Raw genomic sequence first — 13632 nt, 5'->3', positions numbered from 1 at the left:
TCATAAGTGTGTCTTCCTGGTGCCTAGAATGCACAGAGTAGGCACTTTATAAGTATTGCTGTAGGAAAGGACGTAGGCTTCTTGCCTGTCTTGTATTGAGTGATCTCAAGATAGTATACGTGATGGAGCAATCTAGGAGGTAGATGCTTGGACACTGGATGGAAGAGATCAAAGCTGGGGAGTGGGCCCCCAAGGGCTGGGTAACTCCCGGGTCACCCAAATCCACCCCCACCCCCTTCCCAGGGCTCTTCCAAATGCTCAGAAAGGAACAACCTGCACACAGGGCTCCCTGTATGATATATATTTATATATATAATTGCTCTCATTTTATTGTACTTTATCCTCTTTTTACAGTAGATCTGACACAGGCATTAAATAACTGCAGAGAGAGACCAGTGGGGTGAGGGGAGTGCAGGAAGACATGGGGACCCAAAGGGAAGAGACTCAGATCCAGCGAGAGAAAAACAGGGGAGAGTCCATCTGTGGGTGGGATGTGGAAGCTGCAGCATCAAAAAAAAAGGAAGTCAGAGGGGAGGAAGTGAAGGACGTGGGAAAAGAAAGAGTTAAAATGCCTCTATAACTCAAGATCACAGGCAGTCCCTCATTTAACATTCTATGGGCACTATGGGGTTGTTTAAGAAGGCAAAGGGGTCTGAAGGAGACGGAAACAAGAAATTCAGAGCCTTAGATGGAGGAGGTATTTGCAATTTTCAGGCTGGCATGCAGAGAAAAAGGAAGGAGTTAGTGATTAGTTGATAACTTGCTAAGAGAAGCCAGAGAGAGAATGGTGGGGGCATATCTGGGCCCAGGGGAAGGAGGTGGAATAGTCCCATAGCCAGCTGACGTTTCCAAGGTGGCCACTGGGGACCTAGCCAAAATGGCTGCCCCTCCCCCAGGGCGCCTGGGAAGTGGAACTTGCAGGATATTCTGGGAACGCGAACAGGGGGAAGGGAGCCATCGGCAAAAACAAAGTGGACATTCAGCCTAGGTCAACCCCGCCCCTCTGAGTGCCTAGTTGGGTGACAGGAGGGACCAGAAGAGAATTTTCAAGAACCAACATGGACTTCTCCTTCAGACCCTCATTCCCAGCTCACGTAGTCAACGTGGGGTGAGAAGCCAGATGTGCCAGGAAAGAGGGAAAAGGCCACAGAGCCACCTTGTCCTCAATTACAAACGGTCCCCCTTTCAGTGGAGGGAATGGGGATGGAGAAGACCGGCCAGAGGAGGCAGACAAGTCAAAAGCCACTGAGACAGCGACTGTTGTAGATAGGCAGAAGGTGAGGGAGACAGAGGAAGGTGACAGCAGCTGAGCTGGAATGAGGGATAGAGGGCCACACTGGTGACCACTCTAACGTACAGAAATATTAAATCCCTATGCTGTGCACCTGGAACTAACGTAGTGTTGTAAGTCAATTCTCCTTCAATTTAAAAAACAGAATTGAGCGCCACCTCAGTGTGTGGAAGTAAGGGGTGAAATGAGATATGTGCGTAGGTGGGTGGGTGGGCATTTTCTATAGCTCTCAGGGGATAAGAGGGCGGGACAGGTGGGTAGCTGTGAGGACACCCCACTCAAAGCTACTCCAGGCCTAGAAAGGCTCCCAACTCCTCTGTGACCGTCTTGGGGTCCCATCTCCCTGTCTCTGACTGAGCTAGGGTGGGAAGAAGATGGTGGAAAATGTGGGTAGCCAGGGAATCACGACAGACATCAGGCCGGGTTCAGAAGTAAAGGAAAAGGGACTCAGACAAGCCAGAGCTCTGTTATAAAAAATACCTTTGGGGTGGGTGAGGGAGGGATCAGGCAGGGTCAGGGATATTCCAGAAGCATCCGTAGGAAAGAGGTGGGGGCGGGAGGAAGGGGCCTCAGGTTTTGTTGATGCGGAGTTTGAAGGCCACGCGCCCAGCAAACTTGTCGCGCTCGTCGTCAGTGGCGATGTTGGCGGCGTTGATGCGGCACTCCACGTTCACCTCCACGTTGGGGGTCACATTCAGGAACTTCACGGCCACCAGGGGCTGCGTGTAGTTCACCTGGGCCAGAGGAGGAGAGCGAGGCTCCAGGCCCGCAGCAACTCGGCCTCCTCCCCAGGGCCCCGCTCCCCTGCAGGAACCAGCACCCAGCCTCCCACGGGACTTACGTGGAACTTCTTGCCGTAGTAGGGGAAGTACATGAGGTCGATGCTGCCGTTAGCAGGGAACATGACGAAGTTGCCGAGATTCTCAGCATCTTCATCTCGCTGTGGGAGACGCAGGAGGGTGGGGGAGAGCATGTGAGGGAACCCAGACGCTCTCCAGACTTCCCTTTGTTCCTCCTTGACCCCCAAATTATTGTCTCATATCCGTATCCCTTGAGCGCGGAGGCTGGTGTGTTTGCGCGTGCGCAGGAGCGGGTGTCCCATCTCTTCCATCAAACTGGGAAGGCCTCCAGGGCGCTAATGAACCTGAAGCCTCCTACTGCCCTCCCACCCCAAATTCTTACCCCATCCTCAGAAATCGGTTTCTGGAGCGGAGCCAAGAGAGAACAGATAAATGAGTAAGGGCTCAGTAGGAAACAAGGAGGGGGATGAACAAAGAGGGGCAGGAAGTTCCTAGAGAGGACAGAGGTGGGGGGAGCAGGGTTCCAAGGACAACTTAGTGGTGGCAGGTGGTGCTTACAGATCAGCAGCTACCAGATACCTAAAAAGAATTGAGGGATAGGAGAGACATGGGATGGAGAGCGGAAGACATAGTCAGGGAATAGAGGAGAACATGGAAGGATTAGGGAGAGAAGCCAGAAGCAGGGCTTTGGGCGGAGTCAGGAAGGGGGTGTCTATCCACACAAAAGAGCAGACTTCTGCATCCTAGAGAGAAGCAAGAGAGGTGGCAGCCCCTTGGAGTTTGAGCCATACCGGAGCCCACTCTTACCCCCTTGTCCCTAGAGTGATGGAGCTTCTGGGAGCAAAGAAGATAGGGAGAGATGAGTGAATGACATGGAAACCATGAAGGACAAACAGGTGCGCAAAGGCCCAACAAACTCACCTTCCCCACACAGGTAACATTCATGCTCTGGTTTGCTCCTGCATAGAAGTTGATGACCTGGAGTGAGGAGAGAGAGTCGTGAGGGTTAAAGAAAGAAGTTGTCAAAGACACAAGTATCCAGCCTTCCAACCACCATCTCAGCCTCCAATGGCCCCATCTCTCTTGTTCTCTCAGCCATTCAAATATCTAAAAATCTCCCGAAGCGCGAGAGCCCCAGCAAAATAAAGCAGCTGCCAGCAGATGGTGGCCCCAGCTCCCTCCTCCGTTCCCCCTGGGAACTAAGGTCGTGAGTACCCGGTTCATCTTGATGAAGACACAGGGCTGTCCTGTGCTGTAACCATAGTGGGTGGGGTCCCCAATGCCAGAGCAGTCGCCCAGCTGGGTCCGGTTGAACTGGCAGGCACGTTTCGGGTAGTTGAGAACTCCGTTATCTGGTTGTTCGTAATAGCGCCCAGGGAGGCAGACATCATTCTTTTGGGCTTGGATGGAGTCATTGTAAGCTACGGGGGGGGTGGGGGGGGGAGAGTCACAGGCCTCATGTTCTGCTCCCAGGGTCTCCAGTCCCCTGCCCCGAGGTCCTGCACAGCCACATCACCAGCCCCATACTCACGCTCCAGGAATTTGTTGAGCTTCTGAACATGCTGGTTCCAGCTTTCAGTGTCACTGACATTGACAATGACATCTAGGTTCTCAGTCTTAGGGCGAATCATCAAGCCTAGTCAACAAAGGCGAGAGTGAGGGGTATATATAAGATGAGGGACCACACACAGAGGGAAAAAGATGGACATAGGGAACACCAGGGTGAGGGACAGGTGAAGATCCGAGATCGTCTTCCCGGGAGGGAGATCTCCTGTGAACATCTGCCACCTCCCCAGATCACAGAGCTCTCAGCTGTGGGAAATGGGAAGGCAGACTTCAAGAATTCCCCAGGGCTTCCCTGGTGGCGCAGTGGTTAAGAATCCGCCTGCCAGTGCAGGGGACATGGGTTTGAGCGCTGGTCCGGGAAGATCCCACGTGTCGCAGAGCAACTAAGCCCGTGCGCCACAACTACCGAGCCTGTGCTCTAGAGCCTGCGAGCCACAACTACTGGGCCCGTGTGCCACAACTACTGAAGCCCACAAGCCTAGAGCCCGTGCTCCGCAACAAGAGAAGCCACCGCAGTGAGAAGCCCGCACACCACAATGAAGAGTAGCCCCTGCTCGCCTCAACTAGAGAAAGCCTGCGTGGGCAATGAAGACTCAACACAGCCAAAAATAAAATAAATATTAAAAAAAAAAAGAACTCCCCAGCACATGGTGACGGGATCATCAGAACCGAACCTCTGAGAAGAGCTGACAGTTCTCAGCCTGTGAGTTCCTTTTGGATACCTGGGGGCACAAGAGCAGTTACAGTGGCTGGTGGGGGAGCCTCGTCACTCACCCGGTGTGGCCAGTCGGTCCTGGTACTTGGGAGTATGATCAGAGACCGTCTGCAGCATCACCCACATGGTGAGGGTGAACATGGCGGTGAGGAAGCCATAGAAGACGAGGTAGAAGAGGAGGATAAAGGCTAAGGAGGAGGAAACAGGGTCAGCAGGTTCCAGGTCTCCCTCGATGACCTGACCTAGCCCCACACACCCCTATCCCACTCAGAGGTTCTGCACAGGAATGGATCGCAGAGCCTTGGGAAGGCTTCCCCTGGAAGCAAAAGGAGACAAGCTGAAAAGCGGCAGTTGTGTCTGGCTTCCAGCCATGACTCCCAGCCCTTCCTGATCCCACAGCACAGTGAAGCCCGACCTTGTGGAGGCCACAAGAGGGCTAAACTCTTGTTGCTGGTACAACTCATAGTATAGGCCGCAGTCATTTTGCCACAAATTACGTTCTCAACTCCTCAACCTTCGTGGCCCTGAAAAGGCACAATATCTGATACCACTGTATCGGTACTCATGCTTGAAGCTGTCTAGCACGATGACTTTCAAGCCGGCATTGGCCCCAATTCACAGCCAAACTCTTATCCCATCCCTCAGGGCGTGGACGTCCACACTCAAATAGCAAAATCTCTCTCTCAGAGCCCCACAAAAGCCAAACCTTGAATGAGGCTCCTGCCAAGCTACAAAGTCTCAGCTGTCCAGAACCTTCAACAGTCACCTACCCCCCAATTCACACACAGCACCCAGGGCAGAGGCAGGAGTAAACGTAGACCTCCAATAGCCTTTCAGACATAGAGCTGGTCCTTGGTGGATGTGACACGTCACTCCGTCACTCCTCAGCCTGGTGTGAGTACCTGCTGTTTCCACCACCCCAGACCCCCAGTCCTTCCATCTCAGAAGACACTTCACTCAAGAAGTCTTCTCAGATTCTCCCAAGCACTCGTGGATGCCTCCAGTCCCAGGGAGTGGACTGCAAGTTTCCTGCGGCAAGGACTGCATCGGACCCACCTCAAGTGCCCCAAGTGGCTGGGCTAATGGGGTCCGCGTTCAATTAGTGTGGATGAACTAACTGTAAGCTGTGTCACACAATGTCTCCTGTGCTTCGACTTCCCAGCTTGAAAATCCCTTTCGGAAGAATTCCACCCCTCACTGGCACCTATGCCCAGCACGGGACCCTCAACCAGATGCAACTCCCTCCACGCCTCCCCAGTGGCGCCAAGGTATGGGTGGGTAAGGAGCCAAGCCACGCAAGCCCACAGACACACTGGGCCGGATGATGTACATGTCTCACCACTAGTGACCACTCCCTCCGCCTGCGACATCTGAGCCGAACACCCAGCCCCGAAAACCTCCCAGTGTCACCCCGGCGCAACAGCCCCCCACCCGCCAAGCAGTCACAGAAGGCTCCAAAACACCCGGTAGTAGGACACAGACAACTTCCGCTGTGAAGAACCCCCTCCAACACACTCCCCACCTCTCCAAGGCCCGCCCGCTCATGAACGTTCCCAGGGTCCAAGGGGTGGGCTCGAGCTAAAAATAGACGGGGCTGGCTAGCTAGTGAGAGTCAGAGGGAGGGAAGGGTCTCTCTTCTGGGGAAGGGGGGGCGACTGTGCGGAGCTGACCGGACTCCGACAGCGAGCGCGAGCGCCGCGGCGCGGACACGCGCTCAGAGCCCGCGACCCCCCGAGCGAGGGGGCTCCGCGGGGGACGGGAAGGCGGCAGTGACCTACTTTCTCCGCCTCCGCAGCGGCCAGCCAGGGAGATTAGACCGGCGATTCGGCGCCCTCCCAGCCCAGAGCCCGGCAGGGGGGCCGGACGCCGGGGACCCGGGAAGGGAGCTGGGGCTGCGCCGGCGGGACCTCGTGTGCTCGGGGCGTCGCCCGGTGGACCCCCAACCCCTCGCGCGGCCGGCCCCGCATACCCCAGCTGGTTCCGGTGCGGCCCATGAACTGGTGCGTCCTCGGGTTCCACACGAACTCCTTCCACTCCTCAACCACCTGCCCGCAGCTCTTCTTCTCTTTCTGAATGACCATCTTGACGGCGGGGGGCGAGTCCCGCGCGGGGCGGGGGCTACGGAGAAGCCGGGGTGCGGCGCGTGAAGCACACTCACGCACCAGAACGCGCGGGAAGCAAAGGCAGCGGGGGCGAGGGAGACCCCTCCCTCAGATATGCAGCTGCTGCAAATTCCGGGGCGCAGGGCCACACGTTGCGGGGTGCTGGCGGCGCGGCGTAGGATGCACAGAACCTAGGCCCCCCCCACTGCAATGAAAAGGGGGGTTGTCCGAGCAGGGGAGGATAAAAAGGGGAAGGGGTGCGAACGCAGCTTCACTCCCCAAACCTCCCAGAAGCAAAACGAAAAGGGATGCAAAAATAGACGGCTGCAAAACCCGAGAGAAGCGCATAAAAAATCGGGGTGCAAAGGGGCAGGGAGAGGTGGGGGAGGGGACCGCCCCGAAATCCGAGATGCAAAGAGGCTGTGGAGGAGGGTCGGGTGACCGTTCAAGGCTCTTCTGCCGAGCGGAGACCGCCACACCTGCGGTGGCTCGGCCGCGGGGGTGGGGTGGGGTGGGGACGCGCAGTTGTGGGAGACAGGCAGGGATAGGGGTCCCCCGGGCGGAGGCTCCGCTCTTCAGCAGTGCGGGGCCGGCAGCCGCGGCGTTCAGTCTATATACTCCGCGGCTCCGGGGGTGCCCGCCCCCTTTCCACCCCCCCCCAAGAGGCCCCGCCTCCTCGCTGCTGGCCTGGGCGACTTCATGCATATGCAAATTTGGAGAAAGGGATTGGGCCCGCCCCCCTGACGCCTCTTCAGGACCTAGAGGTCTCTCCCTCACCCCCACTCCAGGTACTGGACTAGATCTGTGTGAGTGGAGAGGATAGAGGGCGTGTCCGGGCGGAGTAGAGGGAAAGATAACCCCCGAGAGACACAGAAGACAGAGAGGAAAACAGATATATGCTGAGATGGGGGCCCCATCTCAGGCAGGGAGTTAGAAAGAGACTAAGATCCAGGAGACGGGGCAGAATGTGAGACGAATAGAGAAGGAGTCAGAGATCAAGAAAAACAGATCGAAGAGACCAGCTGAGGTACTACACCAGCCGGGCTGGAAGCTAGAACAGTCCTCAAAGAGATCAATAGAGGCCACCACAGGAGGGAAATTCCCCTCATGGGAGCTGCTACCAATCCCCCCGACACCTCCTTCTCCAGTCCCACTGCCGCTTCTCCCACCACCTGGTTCTCCCCAAGCCTGGGGGCTTCTCTGCCTTCCCACCACATCCCTCATGAAACCCTTCCAGGGACTTCGCTGGTGGCGCAGTGATTAAGACTCTGCGCTCCCAATGCAGGGGGCCCTGGTTCCATCCCTGGTCAGGGAACTAGATCCCACGTGCATGCCGCAACTAAGGAGCCCGCCTGCTACAACTAAGACCTGACGCGACCAAGTAAATATTAGGGGGACAAAAAAGCCCTTCCAACACCACATTCCCAGCCCCCAATACTGCCCTGAGACCCCAGCCCTGGAGCCCCATCTGCTTAGGTGTTCTGCCTCCTCCCACCCCCATGTCTGAACTCCCCTTCTCATTTGCCCATTTGGGTCAACAAACATTTATTGAGCACCTACTAGAGACCTTGTGCAACCCAGCGCTGGGGAGGTAAAGTCATGGTTCTCACAGGGCTCCAGAGACCCACAGTCTAGTAGGGAGGTACATGGGCCTCCAAAGACCTCCTGTTAAGAATCATTATCTGGGACTTCCTTAGTAGCGCAGTGGTTAAGAATCTGCCTGCCAATGCACGGGACACAGGTTTGAGCCCTGGTCCGGGAAGATCCCACATGTCTCGGAGTAACTAAGCCCGTGCTCACAACTACTGAGCCTGCGTTCTACGGCCCGTGTGCCACAACTACTGAAGCCCACCTGCCTAGAGCCCGTGCTCCGCAACAAGAGAAACCACCGCAATAAGAAGCCCGTGCACCGCAATGAAGAGTAGCCCCTGCTCGCCGCAACTAGAGAAAGCCCACGTGCAGCAATGAAGACCCAACGTAGCCAAAAATAAATAAATAAATTTATTTTTTTTAATGTTATTTTCTTTTAAAAAAATATTTATTTATTTCGGCTGCGTCAGCTCTTAGTTGTGGCACACAGGCTCTCTGGTTGTGGCGCGCAGGCTCCAGAACACGCAGGCTCAGTAGTTGCGGCGCGTGGGCTTAGTTGCCCTGCGGCATGTGGGATCTTAGTTCCCCGACCAGGGATCGAACCCGAGTCCCCTGCATTGGAAGGTGGATTCTTAACCACTGGACTACCAGGGAAGTCCCCAAAATGTTATTTTCTTTATCTAGAATAACATTAAATAAATTTAAAATACCATGAAAAGTCAAGAGAAGAACCATGGAAGAAAGGAAAATATTTTATATTTTAGTACGCGAACGGCACTTTTTTCCTGCTTTTTGAACAAGGGATTCCACATTTTCATATTGCACTGGGTCCCACAAATTATGCAGCTGGTCTTACTTCAGTCCCTTCTGCAGCAGACTCTGGATTAATTTTCTCAAAATACAGTTTTAATTAGGGCACCCCTCAGCTCAAAGGTCTTCGGTGGTTTCCTGTGACCCTGCAGGATGCAATCCTGATTCTTCAGTCTCACCCTCAGGGTACTCCATATCTAGACCCAGTCTGTATCCCCAACCTCCTTTGCCACTAGGCCCCAACTAGTCCTCTGCTGGAGCTGAGCCCGCCACTCCTGGGACAGGCTGTGCTTACTCCTGACTTTACACCTTTGTCCATTTCATCTCCACATCCTGGAAGACTGCCCACCCCTCAGAGTCCAGCCCCGACTCCCATTCATTCATTCAATCTGTACCTAATGAGCATTTGCTTAGAGCCAGGCACTATTCTGGTCCCTGTGCTCCTGGGACTCCCATTCCAATAAACCGTAAAAACAAACAAATTAAATAATGTTAATATTATGCAGAAAAAAATAAAACAGGGTGATGTGCCAGAGTGCCTGCATGGGCATGGATGGCCTTGCTGAGGAGATAACTTTTAATTGCCCCAAGTAACCCAAAGGAGCCATAGGGACATGTAGGGGAAGAGCTTTCCAGGTGGAGGGAAGGGTCAGTGCAAAGGCTGGGCTTGAACGAGGGACAGCAAGATTGGTACAGCAAGAGATCTGAGAGGTAGGCAGAGGCCAAGTCATGCAGGTCCTTGTATGCCAAAGGGAGTAGTTTGGATTTTAATCCAACCATCACAGAAACAATTCCAGGATTTTTCTGCGGGTTTTTTTTTGTTGTTTGTTTGTTTGGCCGCACTGTGCAGCACATGAGATTTTAGTTTCCCGACCAGGCATTGAACCCATGCCCCCTGCAGTAGAACCACCGAGTCTTAACCACTGGACCGCCAGGGAAGTCTTAATTCTACGGTTTTAGGCAATGGATCGACATGATTAAATTTAATGAAAATCACCATGGCTGCCGTGTGAGAGTGGACCATGGGAAGCGAGGAGGCCAGGTAGCAGGGCTTTGCAGCAGTCTGGGTGGGAGATATGGATGGCCTGGACCAGGGCAGCAGCTTTGCAGATGGAGACAAAAGGATGGGTTCAGAATCTATTTAGGCAGTAGAATGATGACCATGGCTAGTGCCTAGGTTTTTGTCTTGAGCAACTGGGCTGAAAACTCTTGTATTTTATCTTTTCAGCTAGACTGTAAGCTCTTTCAGAGCGAGGCTTTCTATATATCCTCCATACCCAAGCAACCCACAGAGCTACCGAAGATAATGCCTGGTTGCTGAATTGGGCTTAAACATGGAATGGCTCCTTCTACGAGAAACCTCAGGGAAGCAACTTGCCTTTTCCTTCATCAGTTAAGGAGCACGGAAATGGGCCAGTCTCGATCTGGAGAGATGAGGCCTGGATCTTACCCTCAACACACACAGCCTGGCAAACACAGGCCTGCAGATGGCCTCCAGACTGTTGGTTCAGTCTCTGCCCTGTACCCCAGGCTCACTTGGAAAAGAAAGAATGAATGTCTTCTGTACACTTAGGGCAGTTCTGGGGTAAGGCTGAGACTGCGTTGCTCCCTTCCATGCCTTCTCCTAAAGCTGAGGGTCAGCATGAGGAGGGCTGGGCGTAGGAAGGGAAGGACACTCTACTCCATGCAGCATTGGTGTTCACAGGGAAACAGGCTGAGGAAGGAGTGAGGGGGCAAAGAGCCATTACAAATCTCCAACCTCTTTCCGGAATCCAGCCCTCCCTCCAGCATCTCCAGAAAGGAGGAAGGGAATGAGAGCTCCCACACGCCCTCTCCCATACCCAGAGCCTGTCTTAGGTCTGTGCCCAATGATTCCCTTCCCCCACCAACCAAATCCCAGGGACTCAGCTGTCTGGGTTCCCAGCAAGATGGGTCTTTGTAGAGACAAGAACAAGGAAAGAAGAGAGCTCCAAAACACAGATATGGCTGGGGGGGTGGGGGTGGGGGAGGAAAAGTAGCGGGTTATTATTTAATGGGTACAGACTTTCAGTGTTACAAGATGAAGAGTTCTCGAGGTGGACAGTGGTGATAGTTGCACAACATTGTGAAGCTTAATGCCACTGAACTGGACACTTGAAAATGGTTAAGATGGTAAAAGACTGAGGAAAACTGACTGGCTTGAATTTACTATTTCTTTTTTCTTTTTTTTTTTTGCGGTACGTGGGCCTCTCACTGTTGTGGCCTCTCCCGTTGCGGAGCACAGGCTCCAGACGCGCAGGCTCAGCGGCCATGGCTTATAGGCGCAGCCGCTCCACGGCATGTGGGATCTTCCCAGACCGTGGCAGGAACCCGTGTGCTCTGCATCAGCAGGCAGACTCTCAACCACTGCGCCACCAGGGAAGCCCTTGAATTTACTATTATAACGCCTCTTCTTTCTTTCAATTTATCATGGTCTGTGTAATGGCCTAGAGTGTCTTTGTTTTATGTGATGAAGGTATGTGTGATATTATGAAGGTATATATTTGTATTCTGTAACTGTTAAAGACTTAGCCTGACTTTAAAACATGCCACCTGGAACTAATATATAAATGTTTTTTATCTGTTGGCTTTTCATTTCATCCATGTATTCAATATATCTTGATTAAATTCCTCAAAAAATTGGTTAAGATGGTAAATTTTATGTTATGTGTATTTTACCACAATTTAAAAAAAAGGAAAGAAACACATGGTCCTGCACTGACTAGATCAAGCCCCAACTCCTCAGCAGGACATACAAGGCCTCTCACCCCGTGGCCCAAGGAGCCTTCCCAGTCTGCCCTCATTCCATCTCAGCCTGCCCCCAGTTCAGCCACATCACACACCCTTCCTTATCTTCCATACCCGGCAGGCTCAGACTCATATTTCAAGAACTATGCAGGAGGCTAATGATATAAACAAGAGCAACATTTCTCATACAGTGAGCATTTTCTATATGCCAAGCACTGTGCTGCACATCTGACTTACATGATTCCACCAAACGCTCCTGGCAACCCTGAGTAGGGTGACTTGCCCATTTTGTAGATGGGGAAACTGAAAGATAAAGAGGTTTAGTCATTTGTTCAAGTTCCTGGCACTTCCTAAGAGATCCCTATTAAATCATTTTACATATCTGTCTCTCTCCCCAGACCCCTGTTCTCCAGGGCCAGGACCAAGTCTTATTCATGTCTGGAGTCCCTATGGAGTACCTAACACAGTGCTTGGCATACTGTCAGGGTCCAATAAATGTTAGTTGAAAGAAAGAAAGAGGGAGGGAGAGAGAGAGAGAGAGAGAGAGAGAGAGAAGGAAGGAGGGAAGGGAAGAAGGGAAGAGAGAGGTAACACACAGAGTGGAGTGAGTGGGTAGACCAGGCTTGGAGCCTACAGCATATGCTCTCAAGCCCCAGAATGGTTTTTAGGGGTGTGGGAGAGGCAGGGGACACTGGGCTGGCATTGTAGGTGCCCTTGGTGGGAGCCTGGCAGAGTCTGTGTAAAAACAGAGTCAGTCTTAATGAAAGAGTGTAGACAGCTCTGGATGGTAATCAGGAATCTTGGAATCTAGGGCAGGCTGGAGAAAGAGAGGTTGGGAGCACAGTGTCCTGGACAGGATGGGGTAGAGGGAGGAGAGAAAAGCTAGCCCTTGGGAGATTCCTCAGGGACACAAGGCCAGGAAGTTGCCACTCAGAACAACCCCCTTGGTGGGGACCAGGTGTGTTCAAGCCCTTGAGCCTCTCTCCCCACTGGCTTGCTCGTACCCGAGACCCCCATAGGACTGGTTTCTTTTCAGGTTTCTATTCAGGTCTCTGCTCAAGTGACACTGCCTCAGAGAGGCCTTGCCTGACCACCTGGCTAATGCTGCCTCTCCCCTACCACCCTTGATTCTACTACAGGATTTTATTCCCTTTATAGAGACAACCACTATCTGAAATGACCTTGCTTATTTATTTTTGTTTATGGACCATCTGGCTGTCTCCTCTCTTACACTGTGGACTTCATAAGCGCAGGGATTGTGTCTATCCTTTTCATCAATGCATTCTCAGTGTCTAGAACAGTGCCTGGTACACAGTAGGTGCTCAGTAAATACCAGTTGAATGAACTTAGTCAAGTGGCCCAGGCTAACCCTGAACATTGCCCAGGGACCAGAGTTGAATTTGGGCTCTCTGGACATGCTGAGGACTCTCCTGAAAAACACTCTGACTGGAAGGAGGCAGCCATAGACTTGCAAACTTGAGATTGTGAGGGTCCAAGGAGGGGCCTAGGATGTGTCTTCCAACCCAGAGACTCTCTGGGGTCACTTAGGTCCTGGCTAATCCTTGTAGAAGGGGGACAGCAGGTCCAATGAGTGACTCACCCTGTTGCCTGGGTTACTGGTAGGAAGATCCTCGTAACCTAGGAAGCTGGGACACTGGGATCCCCATGGGGTCTGGAGATGGGGGATGGGCATGAAGTTTCCCAGGGAGCTGGGGGCTGAGGCAGGAGGGTACCCCAGGAAGGAGATGGGGCGCCAGGATTCTCCAGAGGTCTGGAGGCTGAGTCACCGTATGTTCTTTGAGGGCAGAGATATTCCCGACTCTGTCTGTTCTTTCCAGCTGGGACCAGCACAAACCAGTTCCTGTTTAATGGAGTAAAGACAAATTCATCTGGGAGTGCAGTTAGTGGGCCGAGATGAGGAGAGATAGAGGCAGCCTTCTCCCTCTGCTCTCCCCCCCTTTTCTTTCTCCCTGCTGCCTCCACCCCTTTTCC

At 53.2% G+C, this 13632-nt stretch overlaps 1 protein-coding gene across 1 annotated transcript; it reads right to left on the bottom strand.

Moving 5' to 3' along the window:
- Window positions 1-286: 286 nt before the first annotated feature.
- Window positions 287-7067, bottom strand: ATP1B2 (ATPase Na+/K+ transporting subunit beta 2). Its single transcript, XM_030861571.2, has 7 exons — window positions 6342-7067; window positions 4432-4560; window positions 3623-3727; window positions 3307-3512; window positions 3013-3069; window positions 2133-2231; window positions 287-2025 (listed from the first exon to the last, which is right to left on the bottom strand). The coding sequence occupies exons 1-7, from the start codon at window positions 6451-6453 to the stop codon at window positions 1861-1863; spliced, it is 873 nt and encodes a 290-aa protein (XP_030717431.1). The 5' UTR covers window positions 6454-7067; the 3' UTR covers window positions 287-1860.
- Window positions 7068-13632: the final 6565 nt, after the last annotated feature.

The sequence above is a fragment of the Globicephala melas genome, chromosome 20 (assembly GCF_963455315.2).
Source record: "Globicephala melas chromosome 20, mGloMel1.2, whole genome shotgun sequence".
Lineage (NCBI taxonomy): Eukaryota > Metazoa > Chordata > Mammalia > Artiodactyla > Delphinidae > Globicephala > Globicephala melas.
The sequence above is the reverse complement of the archived record's forward strand: the minus strand, read 5'-3'. Positions and strand labels throughout refer to the sequence as shown.

Excerpts from the sequence above, each read along its gene's own strand:
- ATP1B2 (XM_030861571.2), bottom strand. The coding sequence starts at position 6,453 with ATGGTCATTCAGAAAGAGAAGAAGAGCTGCGGGCAGGTGGTTGAGGAG. Across the intron at positions 4,561-6,341 it reads CCGCACCGGAACCAGCTGGG|CCTTTATCCTCCTCTTCTAC; the intron begins GTATGCGGGGCC and ends CCTCCTCCTTAG. Across the intron at positions 3,070-3,306 it reads TCTTCATCAAGATGAACCGG|GTCATCAACTTCTATGCAGG; the intron begins GTACTCACGACC and ends TCCTCACTCCAG.